Raw genomic sequence first — 20,827 nt, 5'->3', positions numbered from 1 at the left:
AGTTCCACCTTGTTGCAACGTCTATGATTAGGCGATGCTGGGGAAGGTTCAAAGACCGCTGATAGGTCTGCATACGGCTGGCGTGTACAGGCGAACGTCGGATATGTGAGCAAAGTCCACGCACTTTGAGGAGCAGGTCGGAGAACCCAGGATAAGTTTTCAATAAGCACTGCACCACCAGGTTTAAGGTGTGAGCCAGGCAAGGAATGTGTTTCAGTTGGGAAAGGGAGATGGCAGCCATGAAATTCCTTCCGTTATCACTAACTACCTTGCCTGCCTCAAGATCTACTGTGCCCAGCCACGACTGCGTTTCTTGTTGCAAGAACTCGGACAGAACTTCCGCGGTGTGTCTGTTGTCGCCCAAACACTTCATAGCCAATACAGCCTGCTGACGCTTGCCAGTAGCTGGCCCATAATGGGACAACTGGTGTGCAACAGTGTCATCTGCCGATGGAGTGGTTGGCCGACTGCGATCTGTGGAAGAGCTGTAGCTTCTGCAGGAGGACGAGGAGGAGGAGGAGGAGGGGGTGCGAACGCCTACAGCCAACTGTTTCCTAGACCGTGGGCTAGGCACAACTGTCCCGAAATTGATGTCCCCTGTGGACCCTGCATCCACCACATTCACCCAGTGTGCCGTGATGGACACATAACGTCCCTGGCCATGCCTACTGGTCCATGCATCTGTAGTCAGGTGCACCTTTGTACTCACAGATTGCCTGAGTGCATGGACGATGCGCTGTTTAACATGCTGGTGCAGGGCTGGGATGGCTTTTCTGGAAAAAAAGTGTCGACTGGGTAGCTCGTATCGTGGTTCAGCGTACTCCATCAGGGCTTTGAAAGCTTCGCTTTCAACTAACCGGTAGGGCATCATCTCTAACGAGATTAGTCTAGCTATGTGGGCGTTAAAACCCTGTGTACGCGGATGCGAGGATAAGTACTTCCTTTTTCTAACCAGAGTCTCATGTAGTGTGAGCTGAACTGGAGAGATGGAGATCGTGGAACTTGCGGGTGTGCCGGTGGACATGGCAGACTGAGAGACGGTTGGAGACGGTATTGTTTCCGCCGGTGCCCTAGATGCAATATTTCCGCCTACAAAACTGGTGATTCCCTGACCCTGACTGCTTTTGGCTGGCAAAGAAACCTGCACAGATACTGCCGGTGGTGCGGAAAATGGTGGCCTTACAGTGACGGAAGGGATGTTGCGTTGATGACTAGCTTCATTGGCCGAGGGTGCTACAACCTTAAGGGACGTTTGGTAGTTAGTCCAGGCTTGAAAATGCATGGTGGTTAAGTGTCTATGCATGCAACTAGTATTGAGACTTTTCAGATTCTGACCTCTGCTTAAGCTAGTAGAACATTTTTGACAGATGACTTTGCGCTGATCAATTGGGTGTTGTTTAAAAAAATGCCAGACTGCACTCTTCCTAGCATCGGATCCCTTTTCAGGGATTGCAGACTGAGCTTTAACCGGATGGCAACGCTGTGCTCCAACAGGTTTTGGCTTTGACACGCGTTTTGGGCCAGATAGGGGCCCGGCAGATGGAACCTGTTGCGATGTTGATGCCTGCTGCGGCCCCTCCTCCACCTCCGCTTCTGAACTACTGCTGCCTGCACCCTGTTCCCCCAATGGCTGCCAATCGGGGTCAACAACCGGGTCATCTATTACCTCCTCTTCGAGCTCGTGTGCAACTTCGTCTGTGTCACTGTGTCGGTCTGTGGTATAGCGTTCGTGGCGGGGCAACGTAGTCTCATCAGGGTCTGATTGTGGATCTGTACCCTGAGAGGGCAATGTGGTGGTCTGAGTCAAAGGAGCAGCATAGTACTCTGGCTGTGGCTGTGCATCAGTGCACTCCATGTCAGAATCTACTTGTAATGGGCATGGCCTGTTAAGTGTTTCACTTTCTAAGCCAGGGACGGTATGTGTAAAGAGCTCCATGGAGTGACCCGTTGTGTCGCCTGCTGCATCCTTCTCTCTTGTTGTAGTTTTTGCTGAGGAGGACAAGGAAGCGACTTGTCCCTGACCGTGAACATCCACAAGCGACGCGCTGCTTTTACATTTACCAGTTTCAAAAGAGGAGGCAAAAGAGCTAGAGGCTGAGTCTGCAATGTAAGCCAAAACTTGCTGTTGCTGCTCCGGCTTTAAAAGCGTTTTTCCTACTCCCAGAAAAGAGAGCGTTCGAGGCCTTGTGTAGCCAGACGACGAAACTGGCTCCACAGCTCCAGACTTAGGTGGAATATTTTTATCCCCACGACCACCTGATGCTCCACTACCACTACCATCATTACCAGCTGACAATGAACGCCCACGGCCACGACCTCTTGCACCAGACTTCCTCATTGTTTTAAAAATTAACCAAAGTAACTTTATTTGTTGCTGTCAAACAACTTACGCGGTGAGCTATAACTTCAGTATGATTTCTATATCCCTTAACAGGTTGGTGAGACCACAAGGAAAATCAGGCACAATGTTACACACTCTGTTTTCTGTGGCACAAAATCACAGAGATGACACACACGCAGGACTGTCACTCAAGCACTAATGTCAATATTATTCTCCCACCTAATTTTTTTTTTTTTTTCCTCAGGGAGACTTTAGAAACCAAATAAGATAAAATGTTTTTTTCAGGGACAATTTAGAAACCAAATACTAATAAAAAAAATAAATAAAAAAAAATAGCCTTTCTATGGCCCACAATTAGAGAGAGAGAGGTGGCACACCCAGGAGTCAAGACTGGCACACAAGCTGAAAGAGCAATATTACTCTCCCACTGTTTTTTTATGTATTTTTTTTTTTTCAGGGAGACTTTAGAAACCAAATAATATTAAAAAAAGCAAAAAAATAAATAGGCTTTCTATGGCCCACAATTAGAGAGAGAGAGGTGGCACACCCAGGAGTCAAGACTGGCACACAAGCTGAAAGGGCAATATCACTCTCCCACTGTTTTTTTATGTATTTTTTTTTTTTCAGGGAGACTTTAGAAACCAAATAATATTTAAAAAAGCAAAAAAATAAATAGGCTTTCTATGGCCCACAATTAGAGAGAGAGAGGTGGCACACCCAGGAGTCAAGACTGGCACACAAGCTGAAAGGGCAATATTACTCTCCCACTGTTTTTTTATGTATTTTTTTTTTTTTTTCTGGGAGACTTTAGAAACCAAATAATATTAAACAAAGCAAAAAAATAAATAGGCTTTCTATGGCCCACAATTAGAGAGAGAGAGGTGGCACACCCAGGAGTCAAGACTGGCACACAAGCTGAAAGGGCAATATTACTCTCCCACTGTTTTTGTATGTATTTTTTTTTTTTTTCAGGGAGACTTTAGAAACCCAATAATATTAAAAAAAACAAAAAAATAAATAGGCTTTGTATGGCCCACTGAATGAGAGATGGCACACACAGGAGTGGCACACAAGCCCTGACTGAGGCCAATATTTTTCTCCCACTGATTGATGTAGTGTTTTTGTGTTGAGGTAGATTTTAGAACACAAATCAAGGAAAAAAATAAATAGGCTTTCTATGGCCCACTCAGTGAGAGATGGCACACACAGGGATGGCACTGTAGCAGAAATGCCAATCTTAATCTTCCACAAAAAAAAAAACAAAAAAACAGGGACTGTCCTACAATTACTATCTCCCTGCAGTAATGTAAGCCAGGTATGGCAGGCAGCAATAGGAGTGGACTGATGCACAAATTAAATAAAAAGTGTGGACAAACAAAAAAGATAGCTGTGCAGAAAGGAAGGAACAAGAGGATATGTGCTTTGAAAAAAGCAGTTGGTTTGCACAGTGGCGTACACAGAGCAATACAGCTATCACGGAGCCTTCTAGGGCAGCCCAATGAGCTACAGCGCTGAGGGAAAAAAAAAATGTAGCTTCCAGTGTCCCTGCACACCGAAGGTGGTGTTGGACAGTGGAAATCGCTACAGCACAAGCGGTTTGGTGGTTAGTGGACCCTGCCTAACGCTATCCCTGCTTCTGACGAAGCGGCAGCAACCTCTCCCTAAGCTCAGATCAGCAGCAGTAAGATGGCGGTCGGCGGGAACGCCCCTTTATAGCCCCTGTGACGCCGCAGACAGCAAGCCAATCACTGCAATGCCCTTCTCTAAGATGGTGGGGACCAGGACCTATGTCATCACGCTGCCCACACTCTGCGTTCACCTTCATTGGCTGAGAAATGGCGCTTTTCGCGTCATTGAAACGCGACTTTGGCGCGAAAGTCGCGTACCGCATGGCCGACAAGCACAGGGGTCGGATCGGGTTTCATGAGACGCCGACTTAGCCAAAAGTCGGCGACTTTTGAAAATGAACAACCCGTTTCGCTCAACCCTAGTGGTGGCTTACCTAAGAAACCAAGGCATAACAATAGTTCCATACTTAGACGATTTTCTCGTGGTGGCAAGAACAGAAGATATTCTGCTAAAACACAGAGATCGAGTCATAATGGTTTTGGAGCACCTAGGATGGGTAGTAAACCGGGAAAAGTCACATCTAAGGCCCGAATCCCGGAAAATATTTCTGGGAGTACTCTTGGACTCTACAGCCAGACAATCTTTTTTGCCAGAAGTCAAGCGGCTTTCAATGAAGAAGATGGTGTTAGAATTCCTAAAGGGTCCGGTTACAGTAAGATCTGCCATGAAAATGTTGGGGAAGATGACAGCTTGCATCCCTTGTGTCAGGTGGGCTCAGGCACACTCAAGACCACTACAGGAACAGGTTCTCAAAATATGGGACCGTCGTCGTTCATCCCTGGACAAAAGGCTTCGTCTATCAATAGACATAAGAAGATCACTACAATGGTGGACTCGGGACTACAACCTAAAAGTAGGTGTTCCATGGATTGCAACCCCCTGCGTGGTTATCACCACAGACGCAAGTCAGTGGGGATGGGGAGCACACTTGGAAGGAAAGTTCTTTCAGGGCGAGTAGCCAAGAGAAATCAGTCGGATGTCATCAAACTACAGAGAATTGTACGCAGTCTGGGAGGCCCTTAGAAGAAACCGTCCCCGCCTAAGGAACAGACACGTAAAAATCCTATCGGACAATGTGACAGCAGTATCCTTTTTGAGACACCAGGGAGGTTCCAGACACAAGGCTCTTCAAGATCTAGCTCAAAGGATTTTTGCTTGGTCGGAAAACACGATCCTGTCAATAACAGCAGTACATCTAGAGGAATCTCAAAACATTCTGGCCGATTACCTAAGCAGAAGAAAGGTTTCTCCAACAGAATGGGAATTAAATCAGAACATTTTTCAAATACTATGCCACCGTTGGGGAACTCCTGGCATAGACTTGTTCGCTACAAGGAAAAATTCGAAGGTGCCAAGATTTTATTCCCTCAACCCTTCAGACATCCCGGAAGCAGTCGACGCACTGAGTCAGAGGTGGGACGAACCTCTATCTTATGCGTTCCCTCCAATAGCACTTATCCCAGTAGTGCTCAGGAAGATTCAAGAGGACCAAGCAACAGTGATAACAATAGTGCCATACTGGCCAAAAAGAAGCTGGTTCCCATTGTTAGGAGCCATGATGTTGGAAAACCCTATCAGACTCCTGTTATGGAAGGACATCATTCATCAGGGACCGGTGTTACACCAAGATCCAGGGAGATTACATCTATCAGCATGGATCCTGAGAGGGACATGTTAAAGGCCAGAGGTCTGTCGGATAAAGTAATTTCAACCATCCAGGCTAGTAGAAAGCCTGTGACTGCGGCCATCTATCACAAAATTTGGAAGAAGTTTTGTACAGAAAGTGGCAGGTCGGCCGGGATACCGGGAGCCTTGGATGTTCCTAGAGTTTTGAATTTTCTACAGTCTGGCTTCGACATGGGGCTTAGGCCAAGTACTCTTAAAGTTCAGATTTCGGCGCTCAGTACTTTCTTGGATTATCCATTGGCTTCTCACCTGTGGATAATTAGATTTGTGAAGGCCATCCAGAGATTACGTCCTACCTTGAGGCAGCTAGTTCCTTCTTGGGACTTAAATTTAGTTCTTAGGGCTCTATGTAAAAATCCCTATACTCTTAGAGAAGACATGCCTATTTCAGTACGTACCTGGAAAACGGCCTTCTTAGTAGCTATTACAACAGCTAAACGCGTAGGCGAGATTCAGGCCCTGTCAATTAAAGATCCTTACCTTCAGGTCCGGGAAAATCATATAATTCTAAAATTAGATCCAGCTTTTATCCCCAAAGTAGCCTCGTTAAAAAATCGAGACCAGGAAATAATTTTACCTTCCTTTTGTGACAACCCTTCTAATGAAAAGGAACAGGCGTTACACTCCCTGGATGTCAGACAGGCGGTTTTAGACTATCTGGAAGCCACTAGTTCCTGGAGGAAGGATTCTAATCTGTTTATTTTATTCGGGGGTAAAAATAGAGGTAAAAAAGCTTCCAAGACCTCAATTGCTAGATGGATCACGTCTATAATCTCAAAAGCCTACACATCAGAAGGGATAGATTGTCCAGTAGGGATTAAAGCACACTCTACTAGGGCGGTTTCGGCTTCATGGGCTGAGCGGGCGGGGGCATCCCTAGATCAGATTTGCAAGGCTGCTACTTGGGCCAGAGTAAATACTTCTTGTAAGCATTATAAATTGGATGTGTTGGCTGCACATCAAACATCTTTTGGGAGAAAGGTTCTCCAGGCAGTTGTCCCACCCTAAAGGAAGTTTCTTTGGTATTCTCCAGCGTGCTGTCAGGGGGACGTCCTGGAAAATGGGTATTATACCTACCGATAATTCGGTTTCCAGGAGTCCATCCTGACAGCACCGTTATTTCCCCCCCATGTATTCTATGTTCATATGCTGTATATGTTGGTTAATAAAGAATTTTTTTGCAAGGTATATCTATCCATGGTGTGGTACTTGTCAAAACACTGAAGGAAAGGGGGTGGAGTGGGACCTTTTTACCTCTCGTGTTGTGCTTCCTGTCCCTGCAAGGAGGAGGAGGACATCCTCCAGTGTGCTGTCAGGATGGACTCCTGGAAACCGAATTATCGGTAGGTATAATACCCATTTTTTTTATTCTTGTATGTTTTTTTAATATTTTTTATGTGTTTGCTTTTCATTATTAGTTTTGTCAGGTAATTACATTGTTGTTGCCTATGTAGCTGAATTTTAGAGTTTTAGGCTGGGCTTTATAGGTTTACAAACATGGCAGATACCAGTCAATTGTGTATCTGGGACATTAATGGATGTTGGAAGTGCCCAATCCCCCGTTCCTAACCTCTTAAATGCCTCTCATTAGGCCGGCGTTACACTAGGCGTATGAAATACTGTCTGTTTTTTACGGCCGTAATACGCAGTTATTGTCCCAAAACACTGTTCCGTATTCAATTCGAGGATGCGATTTTTACGCACAAATTTATTAACCTGGCTCAATGTCACCTTACAATAGCAAGGTGACATAAACCCTTCATTACCCCATATCCCGCCGCTACACGGGAGTGGGAAGAGAGAGGCTAAGTGACAGAATAGGCGCATCTTACAGATGTGCCTTTTCTGGGGTGGCTGGGGGCTGATGTTTTTAGTCGGGGGGGGGGGTCCCTCTCTAGGCTATTAATATCTGCCCTCAGTCACTGGCTTTCCCACTCTGGCGGAGAAAATTGCGTGGGAGCCCATGCCAATTTTTTCCGGGATTTAACCCTTTAATTTAATAGCTAGAGCCCCCAAATTTTACACAGAGACACTTCTTACATTAGTAAAGAGGAATATGTAATAAAAGAAGGGATATGAGATGATTTACTGTATGTAAACCATGTCTCATATCCTGTCGGGTTTGTGAAGGAGATTGGAAAAGCCGGCAATTGAATTACCGGCTTTTCTGCTATCTAGCGCTGAATTAAATAAATAAATATATATATATATGTGTCTCACTGTCATATATATATACCTATTCTATGTGTAGACATTTATTCTACCTATTCTATTATATTCTATTCTGTCAGTGTGATTTTACTGTACACGCACTGAATTACCGACTTTTCTATAGAACACCGCTGCGTATTTCTCGCAAGTCACACGCATGGTCCGTGTGTAATACATAATTTTCTCGCCCCCATAGACTTTCATTGGCGGATTTTTTGCACAATACGCTGACAAACGCAGCATGCTGCGATTTTCTACGCCCGTAACATACCGTATATTACGGATGCGTAATATACGGCAGATAGGAGCTGCCCCATAGAGAATCATTGCACCGTGTGCAATGCGTATTTTCTGGACGTATTTTCTGCGCTCATACGTCCGTAAAACTCGCTAGTGTGACGCCGGCCTTATTGACAGCTGCATCTATGAGGTTAAAGTGTTGTGATCTGAGCTAGCTAGTCCACGCCTGCACTGTATGGGGTGTGATGAAATCTTCAGCATGCTCCATACATGAAATGCGTTACACCCCACTTACGTGTTTTCTTTACATGTTTATTGATTCTCCCCATAACACATTTTCTTATTTTCTCAGATTTCCTACTATCACGTTTTTCTCAGATCGTTCAAGCCAAACCTGACCTGAGTGAAGTATTAGATGTCCTCTTCTCTAAACGTATGATTACACAAGAGGAACTGGACTTCATAACAGTTGGCTCCATCCAGGGACAAATCAGAAACACTTTACGCATGATCATGAACAAGGGACCGGAAAGCTGTATGGAGTTTCTTCAGCTTATGAACCGTCTCCATGCAGAATTGATGAGAACACTGGAGGAAGATGTCATCTGAAGGACAGTCTGAAATAATAGACTTGGTGCTTGGTAAGGATCTGAGTCCAGATAAAAATAGTACAAATATCGAAAACCTGACTGGCACATCCAAGCTAGTGTAAATAGGTGCTAACTTAGGAGCAGCTACCTCCATATACAATATACAAAAAAGTTGCGCTCTATTGTGCTAAAGTATGTCAATGTGAAATATATAAAATATGAATAGCTATATGCAGCGCCCCAGAGTCCTGGTCGTTGCAGTACTGTGGCTCTGCCACTAAGGGGAGCCATGGTACGTTCGATGGCACTGAAGGAGTTCCTCCAATCAGGTATCACAGACACCAATATGTTTCACAGCAGGGCCTCCGGGGGGAGCTAAGGGTGCTATTCATTAGGCCACTCCCCACCATAGTGGATAAACTGGGGGTCAGGCAGGAAGTTAGAGAGAACGCTGACGGGATTGAACAGAGCAACACCCTGTGGCAGAGGGTGTTGTGAAGGGAGAGACTGTAGGGTCTCTGCCAGGGGTGGGATCCTGGCAGAGGCTTGGCTACCCCTGTAGCCAAAGTGCCACCGTGTGATCGACCTGTAACCACCCTGGTCGCCCCCACCTGCCCGACCACAGAACTTGCGATCAGCCGCCCGATCGCCGTAACCACCGTAGTGGCTAAAGAGGTTCCTTTTCGGGTGATCAATGTCCCTGATGTACCGGCACAGAGGGAAGTGGGGACACAGACCTTTATCGCCGCGCACGACCTGGTCGTGCAACAGACCCGAACCCATGGGGTGTATCTGGCCGCGGGGGTGGACCTGAAACCTGAATTACAGGGGTCCGCCCGCCAGGTGGCGCCTCATGGAAACTTCTGAAAGAAGAATAAGATTTTATTGCTTTATAAAAATGTAAATAGTTTTCCTTTAACTGTTCCTGATTGTTTGTTGCTAAACCCGTCCAGGGTAAACTTTAACCCCTTAACGACCGCCGATACGCCTTTTAACGGCGGCCGCTAAGGGTACTTAATCCACAGCGCCGTTAATTAACGGCGCTGTGGAAAAAGTGAATAGCGCCCCCCAGAGTCGGATTTTCTCTGGGGTCTCGGTTGCCGAGGGTAGCCGAGACCCCAGAGAACATGATTCGGGGGGTTTTTACCGACCCCCGAGTTGCGATCGCCGGTAATTAACCGTTTACCGGCGGTCGCAACAAAAAAAAAAAAAACGCGATTTGCCGTTTAATTTCTCTGTCCTCCGATGTGATCGCACATCGGAGGACAGAGAAATGTGGTCCCCGATGGCCCCCAATAGCCCCCCAATACTTACCTACCTCCCCCGGTGCTCCTCGTGTCTCCCCATGGGCGCCGCCATCTTTTTTCCGGGAAAAAATGGCGGGCGCACGCGCAGTGCGCCCGCCGCCCGGCACCCGGATGTTCTTTGGGGTCTCGGCTGCCGGGGGTAGCCGAGACCCCAAAGAACATGATCGGGGTCGATTTGCACCGACCCCTGCTTTGCGATCGCCGGTAATTAACAGTTTACCGGCGACCGCAAAAAAAAAAAAAAAAAAAAAAGCGATCAGTTATTTCTCTGTCCTCTGATGTGATCGCACATCAGAGGACAGAGAAATAGGGGGATTCGGGGACCCTATCATACTCACCCGGGGTCCCTGGGTCCTCTTCTGTCTTCTCCTGCCAGCCGGCTTTTTCATCATGGCGGGCGCATGCGCAGTGCGCCCGCCATCTGCTGCCATCTGCCGGCCGGCAGGAGAAGACAAGTTGGGGCTAAAATTAGGGTTAGGGTTAGGGTTAGAGTTAGGGTTAGAGTTAGAGTTAGGGTTAGAGTTAGGGTTAGGGTTGGGGCTAAATTTAGGGTTAGGGTTAGGGTTAGGCTACTTTCACACTAGCGTTTTTTGGCTTCCGTCGCAATGCGTCGTTGGAGAAAAAACGCATCCTGCAAAAGTGCTTGCAGGATGCGTTTTTTCTCCATTGACTTGCATTTGCGACGCATTGCGACGGATTGCCACATGTCGCATCCGTCGTGCGACGGATGCGTCGTGCTTCGGCAGACCGTCGACACAAAAAAAACTACATGTAACTTTTTTGTGCGACGTGTCCCACATATTTCAGTGCCACGTGCCACGTATTTAAGTGACACGTGCCACGTATCAAAGTGCCACGTGCCACATATTTCAGTGCCACGTATCAAAGTGCCACGTGCCACGTATCAAAGTGCCACGTGCCACGTATCAAAGTGCCACGTGCCACGTATCAAAGTGCCACGTGCCACGTATCAAAGTGCCACGTGCCACATATTTCAGTGCCACGTGCCACGTATCAAAGTGCCACGTGCCACATCTTTCAGTGCCACGTGCCACGTATTTAAGAGACACGTGCCACGTATCAAAGTGCCACGTGCCACATATTTCAGTGCCACGTATTTAAGTGACACGTGCCACGTATCAAAGTGCCACGTGCCACATATTTCAGTGCCACGTATCAAAGTGCCACGTGCCACGTATCAAAGTGCCACGTGCCACGTATCAAAGTGCCACGTGCCACGTATCAAAGTGCCACGTGCCACGTATCAAAGTGCCACGTGCCACATATTTCAGTGCCACGTGCCACGTATCAAAGTGCCACGTGCCACATCTTTCAGTGCCACGTGCCACGTATTTAAGAGACACGTGCCACGTATCAAAGTGCCACGTGCCACATATTTCAGTGCCACGTGCCACGTATTTAAGTGACACGTGCCACGTATCAAAGTGCCACGTATCACGTATTTCAGTGCCACGTATTTAAGTGACACGTATCACGTATAAGTGTCACGTATTTAATTGCCACATATTTAAGTGCCACGTATCAAGATTTTCCATGGAGAACAGACACATCCAGAGATATGTCTGCTCTCCACGGCTGCAGCAACACACTGACAGGAGCCATAGTTCCTGTCGGTGTGTCACTGCGCATGCGCGAGCGAGTTTACCGGCGGTCATTGACCCCGGCACTCTCGCTTAACGGCAGTGCTGCGTGGGAAAGTTCAACGCAGCTGTACTGCTGTTAACCGAGACGCCGGAGTCATTGAACTCCGGAACAGTACGCGATACACTGCTAGGAGCTTCGCTCCTGGCAGTGTATCGCCGGAGAGCAGCCGATCGGCGTGGGACACTCGTTTTATGGATTCTGCAGACAGGGAGTATGAATTTGGTTTATTATTTTTGGATTTTTTCCTGGAGGATCGAGGGCTTCGCCTACAAGTGTGCTGTTGGTGAGTATATACTCTGTGTTATATGTTGTATGTACTGTGTGTCATGTATGTGTATTGTGTGTAGGTGTTTTGTGTAACTTTACAATTGTGCTAAGTCGCCGGACACAGGGACAACTCTCCCATCCTAATACCGGATGGGAGTAGTAGTCCCATACGGCGACTTAGCACAATGGTGGCACTAGCGTCGCATGGGGACACACACACGCACACACACACACACAGAAGGACTCCATGCTGCTTCACTGGGGGGCGGGGGCTTCCCTCTTCCTGTCCGACGTCACGTCCGGTCCTGGGTGTCAACCCCTCCGTACAAAGACGCCGACACCCAGGACAAAGGCGCTGTGTGTGGAAGGTAATATGGGGCCCTAGGGGGATACGCAGACACGCCGCTGCGTAAAGAATTGACATGTCAATTCTTTTTACGCCGGCGTGTTTGCAGACAAAAGCGCCGCGTTTTTTTGCGGTGTGTCTGAACGGCAAAGTGAATTTCTCATTCACTTTGCCGGCAGACGAAAATGACATTGCGCATTTTTGAAAAGCGCCCGCAAAATAGCGCTCAAAAATGCGCTATGTCTGAAAGTAACCTAAGGCTTCTTTCACACTTGCGTCGGTACGGGGCGGTCGCAATGCGTCGGCCCGATGTACCGACGCACGTTGTGAAAATTGTGCACAACGTGGGCAGCGGATGCAGTTTTTCAACGCATCCGCTGCCCAGTCTATGTCCTGGGGAGGAGGGGGCAGAGTTACGGCCACGCATCCGCGGAAATGGCGGACGCGACGTACAAAAAAAAGGTTACATTGAACTTTTTTTGTGACGACGGGGGCTAAAGTTATGGTTAGGGTTGGGGCTAAAGTTAGGGTTGGGGCTAAAGTTAGGGTTAGAGTTGGGATTAGGGTTAGGGTTTGGATTAGGGTTGGGATTAGTGTTACGTTTGGGATTAGGGTTGGGATTAGGGTTAGGGTTGGGATTAGGGTTAGGGGTGTGTTGGATTTAGGGTTTTGATTAGGGTTATGGTTAGGGTTGAGATTAGGGCTGTTTTGGGGTTAGGGTTGTGATTATCGTTAGGGTTGTGATTAGGATTATGGATCGGGTTGAGATTAGGGTTAGGGCTGTGTTGGGGTTAGGGTTGGAGTTAGAATTGGGGGGTTTCCACTGTTTAGGTACATCAGGGGGTCTCCAAACACGACAGCCAATTTTGCGCTAAAAAAGTCAAATGGTACTCCCTCCCTTCTGAGCTCTGCCGTGCGCCCAAACAGTGGTTTACCCCCACATATGGGGCATCAGCATACTCGGGATAAATTGGACAACAACTTTTGGGGTCCAATTTCTCCTGTTACCCTTGTGAAAATAAAAACTTGGGGGCTAAAAATCTTTTTTGTTGGAAAAAAATATATTTTTTTATTTTCACTACTCTGCATTATAAATTTCTGTGAAGCACTTGAGCTTTCAAAGTTCTCACCACATATCTAGATAAGTTCCTTAGGGGGTCTAGTTTCCAAAATTTGGTCACTTGTGGGGGTTTCTACTGTTTAGGTACATTAGGGGTCTGCAAACGCAACATAACGCCCGCAGACAATTCTATCAAAGTCTGCATTGCAAAATGGCGCTCCTTCCCTTCCGAGCTCTGCCGTGCGCCCAAACAGTGGTTTACCCCCACATATGGGGTACCAGCATACTCAGGACAAATTGGACAACAACTTTTGGGGTCCAATTTCTCTTGTTACCCTTGTGAAAATAAAAATTTGGGGGCTAAAAAAATCTTTTTTGTGGGAAAAAAAATATTTTTTATTTTCACTACTCTGCATTATAAACTTCTGTGAAGCACTTGGGCATTCAAAGTTCTCACCACATATCTAGATAAGTTCCTTGGGGGGTCTATTTTCCAAAATGGGGTCACTTGTTGGGGGTTTCTACTGTTTAGGTACATTAGGGGTCTGCAAAGGCAACATAACGCCCGCAGACAATTCTATCAAAGTCTGCATTCCAAAATGGCACTCCTTCCCTTCCGAGCTCTGCCATGCGCCCAAACAGTGGATTACCCCCACATATGGGGTACCAGCATACTCAGGACAAATTGGACAACAACTTTTGGGGTCCAATTTCTCTTGTTACCCTTGTGAAAATAAAAACTTGGGGGCTAAAAAATCTTTATTGTTAAAAAATATATATTTTTTATTTTCACGACTCTGCATTATAAACTTCTGTGATGCACTTGGGCATTCAAAGTTCTCACTACACATCTAGATAAGTTCCATGGGGGGTCTAGTTTCCAAAATGGGGTCACTTTTGGGGGGTTTCTGCTGTTTAGGCACATCAGGGGCTCTCCAAACGCGACATGGCGTCCGATCTCAATTCCAGTCAATTTTGCATTGAAAAGTCAAATGGCGCTCCTTTGCTTCCGAGCTCAGCCATGCGCCCAAACAGTGGTTTACCCCCACATATGGGGTGTCGGCGTACTCAAGACAAATTGTACAACAGCTTCTGGGGTCCATTTTCTCCTGTTACCCTTGGTAAAATAAAAATTTGGAGGCAAAAAGATCATTTTTGTAGAAAAAATGCGATTTTTTTATTTTCACGGCTCTACGTTATAAACTTCTGTGAAGCACCTGGGGGTTTAAAGTGCTCACCACACATCTAGATAAGTTCCTTAAGGGGTCTAGTTTCCAAAATGGTGTCATATGTGGGGGGTCTCTACTGTTTAGGCACATCAGCGGCTCTCCAAACGTGACATGGCGTCCGATCTCAATTCCAGCCAATTCTACATTGAAAAAGTAAAACGACACTCCTTCTCTTCCAAGCTCTGCGGTGCGCCCAAACAGTGGTTTACCCCCATATATGGGGTATCGACGTACTCAGGAGAAATTGCACAACAACTTTTGTGGTCTAATTTCTCCTGTTACCCTTGTGAAAATAAAAATTTGGGGGCAAAAAGATCATTTTTGTAGAAAAAATGAGATTTTTTATTTTCACGGCTCTACGTTATAAACTTCTGTGAAGCACTTGGGGGTTCAAAGTGCTCACCACACATCTAGATAAGTTCCTTGGGGGGTCTAGTTTCCAAAATGGTATCACTTGTGGGGGGTTTCCACTGTTTAGGCACATCAGGGACTCTCCAAACGCGACATGGCATCCGATCTCAATTCCAGCCAATTCTGCATTGAAAAAGTCAAACGGTGCTCCTTCACTTCCAAGCTCTGCGGTGCGCCCAAACAGTGGTTTACCTCCACATATGGGGTATCGACGTACTCAGGAGAAATTGCACAACAACTTTTGTGGTCTAATTTCTCCTGTTACCCTTGTGAAAATAAAAATTTGGGGGCAAAAAGATCATTTTTGTAGAAAAAATGAGATTTTTTATTTTCACGGCTCTACGTTATAAACTTCTGTGAAGCACTTGGGGGTTCAAAGTGCTCACCACACATCTAGATAAGTTCCTTGGGGGGTCTAGTTTCCAAAATGGTATCACTTGTGGGGGGTTTCCACTGTTTAGGCACATCAGGGACTCTCCAAACGCGACATGGCATCCGATCTCAATTCCAGCCAATTCTGCATTGAAAAAGTCAAACGGTGCTCCTTCACTTCCAAGCTCTGCGGTGCGCCCAAACAGTGGTTTACCTCCACATATGGGGTATCGACGTACTCAGGAGAAATTGCACAACAACTTTTGTGGTCTAATTTCTCCTGTTACCCTTGTGAAAATAAGAATTTGTGGGCGAAAAAATCATTTTTGTGAAAACAAATGCGATTTTTTATTTTCACGGCTCTACGTTATAAACTTCTGTGAAGCACTTGGGGGTTCAAAGTGCTCACCACACATCTAGATAAGTTCCTTGGGGGGTCTAGTTTCCAAAATGGTGTCACTTGTGGGGGGTTTCCACTGTTTAGGCACATTAGGGGCTCTCCAAACGCGACATGGCGTCCGATCTCAATTCCAGCCAATTCTGCATTGAAACAGTCAAACGGTGCTCCTTCACTTCCAAGCTCTGCGGTGCGCCCAAACAGTGGTTTACCTCCACATATGGGGTATCGGCGTACTCAGGAAAAATTGCACAACAAAATTTGTGGTTAAATTTCTGTTTTTACACTTGTGAAAATTTAAAAAAATGGTTCTGAAGTAAAATGTTTGCAAAAAAAAGTAAAATGTTAATTTTTTTCTTCCACATTGTTTTAGTTCCTGTGAAGTACGTAAAGGGTTAATAAACTTCTTGAATGTGGTTTTGAGCAGCTTGAGGGGTGCAGTTTTTAGAATGGTGTCACACTTGGTTATTTTCTATCATATAGACCCCTCAAAATCACTTCAAAGGTGATGTGGTCCCTAAAAAAAACATGGTGTTGTAAAAATGAGAAATTGCTGGTCAACTTTTAACCCTTATAACTCCCTAACAAAAAAAAAAATTGCTTCCAAAATTGTGCTGATGTAAAGTAGACATGTGAGAAATGTTATTTATTAACTATTTTTTGTGACATATCTCTCTGATTTAAGGGCATAAAAATACAAAGTTTGAAAATTGCAAAATTTTAAAAATTTTCGCCATATTTCCATTTTTTTCATAAATAATCGCAAGTAATATCGAAGAAATGTTACCACTAACTTGAAGTACAACATGTCACGAAAAAACAATCTCAGAATCAGCGGGATCCGATAAAGCGTTCCAGAGTTATAACCTCATAAAGTGACACTGGTCAGAATTGTAAAAATTGGCTCGGTCATTAAGTACCAAATTGGCTCTGTCACTAAGGGGTTAAAAGGTGACCCCTTTGTTGACCCGGGGTCACTATTGTTGTTTTCCAGAAGTTTTACACAAACTGCAGTAATCATGGACTGTGCATGATTCGAACTTCCTTGTAAATAGTTGCACCTTCTTAAGGGTGCCTCCTACTGGTTTTAGTTAAAAGACACTTTGCGAAGATACCTTTCCTACTGGTTTTAGTTAAAAGACACTTTGCGAAGATGCCATTCCGGAGCCTTTGCGTGGACTGGTAGGCTGAGAAGACGAGCTACCTCAGAAAGGCTTGGTCCCCTCTTAAAGGGGATGCGTGGAATTGAACTTGAAAGCGATACTGTTTTAGAACGGTAATATGATGATGCTTTGAGAAAGAATGTAACTGTTTTACATGAAAAGTTATATGTGTTTAAATTGTTTGAATTGTGAAAGCTGAAAATAATGTTTTGTGAAAGGAAAAGATGCAGAGAGCCCGCAGGGGTAGAAGTAGAGATCTGCATAGTTGAAAGTAAAGAAGTAATGATGAAGGTGAGGATAGAAGGTAAACCCTGCGTCCCCATAGAAAGTTACTTTGTTACTAAGGACAGAAAGCGAACCCGTAGGGGTTAGAGAGTGAGTCCTTAAAGGGGCCGAGTAGAGCTGGCTCAGAGTTCTTTAAACGAAAGGAATGTTATGTCTATACTATGTATAGTAGCGAAAGGCAGTAGGCCCTGGCTGAACGGGGCGGTCCTGTAAAAGAAAGGAGAGGCAGTAGGTCTGGTGCCATAGGGACAGGCGGTCCTGCAGGTTCAAAGTAGGAGAATGTGAAGTTACCCTACCCTGTAATGTGATTATAGGAAGGCCTTTGGTAAACTAAGAGTGTATGTTTCTTAAAGGCAATGTTAATTTATTGTTCCAGAATTTGCACTAAGTAGAATACCCGGTTGGGTAACAGGAGTTATGTATAGCCTGTAATTTATAATGTTGACTATGTTTGTAACGTTAAAAGTGTCCTCACCTCCCATAAAGGGAAGCCTGTTCAAGTATACTTATTGTTTTGTCTGTCTGTTTGCTAATCTGTATTGTTGTTTTTCTTCCCAGTCCCGGAGTACTGTGTTTAACCAGGGGGGAGTGCAGCGCCCCAGAGTCCTGGTCGTTGCAGTACTGTGGCTCTGCCACTAAGGGGAGCCATGGTACGTTCGATGGCACTGAAGGAGTTCCTCCAATCAGGTATCACAGACACCAATATGTTTCACAGCAGGGCCTCCGGGGGGAGCTAAGGGTGCTATTCATTAGGCCACTCCCCACCATAGTGGATAAACTGGGGGTCAGGCAGGAAGTTAGAGAGAACGCTGACGGGATTGAACAGAGCAACACCCTGTGGCAGAGGGTGTTGTGAAGGGAGAGACTGTAGGGTCTCTGCCAGGGGTGGGATCCTGGCAGAGGCTTGGCATTGAGAGAACGTAACGGGACCGTGCCTGCTCAGCTTAGCGGCGGTGCCCAAGAAAGGACTAGAAGCGAGGCAGATTGTGCTGAGTGAGAAACGAGATCAAGCAGAAGGAGAATACCAGCAGGGGTTTTGTTGAAAGAGGCAGCACCCTGCTGAGGCGCAATACCGGTGGCCGGAACGCCGAGGGAGTGGATTAGAATACAGCTTCAAGCCATACTCCAAACAGCGGCAGGACAGTCGGTCTCAGGCGGGCTGTCTACCACATATCACCTATGAAGTCTTGGGGGGCAATTGCGGGAGAGGGGCGTCTCTAGGGTCCCGGAAGAACTCCAGGCCTACCTGACAAACGGGTGCCATTCCAACCTGAATACAGGGAGGGGTGGATTACAGAGGAACATCAAATCGAGTTGTGAGGGAACTTAAGAAACAGACACAACCGTTGTGGGGTCACTTTCCGTGAGCACAGCAGGGAAGGACTACAACACATAGCGCTAGAAGGAAGGCACAGATTTCCACCTGAGAGGAGGACTCTGGAGGTGCCATTGGACCGGCTGGACTTGCGTAGCCTGGTGAACCGTGTTCTGGACTGAGGACTCAGAGATCTCCAGTAAAGAGGTAAAGAGACTGCAACCTGGTGTCCTTGTTGTTTACTGCGACCTGCACCCCACAACTGCACCGCTACATCGCTATCATTACTACCAACACCCACACCTTGCATTCTACTGTGCGCCCCACGGCAGGGTCACGGACCGGGGCCTAGCCGCCGTGACAACCCCAGAAACAGAGACTCAGAGGCCCGGTACCGGGTACCCCTCGGCCCTGCGGCGGTGGAGGGGGCGCTACATATACGGCTTCTGAATACTAGAAAAAACTGAGACGCTTTGCACACAATTTGGCCAAGTTATGTCTACCTATCAACCATTGTCAAGGTGGTCTCAGAAAAAAACTGATGAGTCCCTACTTGTATAAATTTCTGTCTTAGGCTGTTGTCTGAATTCCTGGGTGAATGTGGACACCTCTCTCAGCAATGCCTGCATTTATGGGTAGGTAGGAACCTGCTGTGATTAAAATCACCACAGGGTAAAGGGCGGAGTGCTCAGTCAGAAAGCAAACATAGAAGTAACAAAAATTTGACTGGCATATCCAAGCTAGTGTGAATAGGTGCTTAACATTTCTGAGACAACCTTGACGATGGTTGATGGGCAGACATAACTTGGCCAAATTGTGTGCAAAGCGTCTCATTTTTTTCTAGTATTCAGAAGCCCGTACAGCTATTCATATTTCATATATTTCATATTTACATACTTTAGCACAATAGAGTGCAACAATAATACAAGGACATCTGGCACTCTCATGATGCTGAATGTTTTATAGGAAACAATCCAAAAGAATATATAATGTTTTGGTCTCACATTAGACCTTCATCATATAATTTTTCATAATGTTATGGTATCTACTTCTGCTACTCCTTAAGCTAGGATATTTCCACTACCCTTACTGTAAAGACCCTTTTTTTATGTAGAGGTCTAAATTCTGTTTTCTTCAAGAATACCATGGTGCAAATGTGTCAGGTCGTTCCCAACATCTTGGAGAATTAACCTTCTGTGGATTTAGGCTTGTGCAGGGCTCTATGGTGCCAGATCATCACTGCCAGGCTTCTTATTCCTTCTTACCCTAATAGCATTGGCAGTATGTTTGAGGTCATCATCATGCATAATGACACCTTTGACATGGAAACAATGATTTTTACATGTTAATGGTTACTACTTTGTTAGTAAAATTGCAGTTTCAGTTTATAATCTTCATTCCTTTCTTCATCTACAGACCTCTGAGAAGTAGTTCACAGCCTGATCTAAGTTTTAGATTTTTTTTCTTTTAGGAGTTTCCCTCCCAGTAATACAGGCTAGATGTTGCCATGCTCATGCTTGCATATATTAGTACAGCTTCTGTCCTGCTCTTATTTTTTTTTCTTTCTTTCCTGCCTATTGACTTTCTTCCCCAGTCTACATACATTCTTAGATTCTTTCTCCTTTCTTTACAGCAGACAAGGGAGTGGGTGAGCAAGTAGAGAGGAGTCAGATCTGAGCCGGAGATCTCTCACATTTGTGACATTTGTACAGAGCATTTAACTAAATAAAGGAATTACAGACCCTCTGAAGTAAGAAAAATGGAAGAAAATTTCTAATGAAGACTATTAGAAAGGTGCTTAACTTTGCATTGCATTGAAAACTATTGCACAATGTCATTATTCCATCAGGGTAATATACTAGAAAGCCTAGTGTTATCCAGACATCTCCATTGTACATGTGTACTGTACTTTTAAGTTGTTTTTTAAGAATTGTCCACAAGAGAGCAGTCTAGCAGTATTCTTTCGAAATCAAGCACAATTGATTTTTCCAAGGTGTAATGAGGAGTCTGCGTCGTATGTGCTTATTCCCTATGGCCGCTACGCCAGTGAGTGTGAAAATGCTGGATACATAGACTACACTATGGACAGGGCCGGACTGGGACTAAAATTCAGCCCTGGCATTTGAAGTTACACAGGCCCACTTGTCACATGGTGACTGTATAATATCTTTGTACACTTGTAGGCAGGGCCGGTTTTAGGCAAAGTGGGGCCCTAGGCAAAGTTTAAAATGGGGCCCCAAATGCTAACATATTGCACATCACACAGAAGCCTTTCTGTTGTATTTACGTGCGCTGAGTTCAGGCCGCTAAACG

General features: G+C 45.8%; 1 protein-coding gene across 2 annotated transcripts in view; it reads left to right on the top strand.

The window, feature by feature from the left end:
* The window catches only part of LOC143768998 (receptor-interacting serine/threonine-protein kinase 4-like), a 65,361-nt gene extending 44,740 nt beyond the window's left edge, over positions 1-20,621 (top strand). The window contains exons 10-11 of one of the 2 annotated variants that reach the window (XM_077257614.1): positions 8,460-8,748; positions 20,151-20,621. In XM_077257614.1, coding sequence (XP_077113729.1) covers positions 8,460-8,716 — 257 coding nt within the window. In that variant the 3' untranslated portion in view covers positions 8,717-8,748; positions 20,151-20,621. Of the gene's footprint in view, positions 1-8,459; positions 8,749-20,147 lie in introns of both variants that reach the window. The other variant, XM_077257610.1, reaches the window with a different exon arrangement.
* The last annotated feature ends 206 nt before the right edge of the window (positions 20,622-20,827 follow it).

The sequence above is a fragment of the Ranitomeya variabilis genome, chromosome 1 (genome assembly GCF_051348905.1).
Source record: "Ranitomeya variabilis isolate aRanVar5 chromosome 1, aRanVar5.hap1, whole genome shotgun sequence".
Taxonomy (NCBI): domain Eukaryota; kingdom Metazoa; phylum Chordata; class Amphibia; order Anura; family Dendrobatidae; genus Ranitomeya; species Ranitomeya variabilis.
The sequence above is the reverse complement of the archived record's forward strand: the minus strand, read 5'-3'. Positions and strand labels throughout refer to the sequence as shown.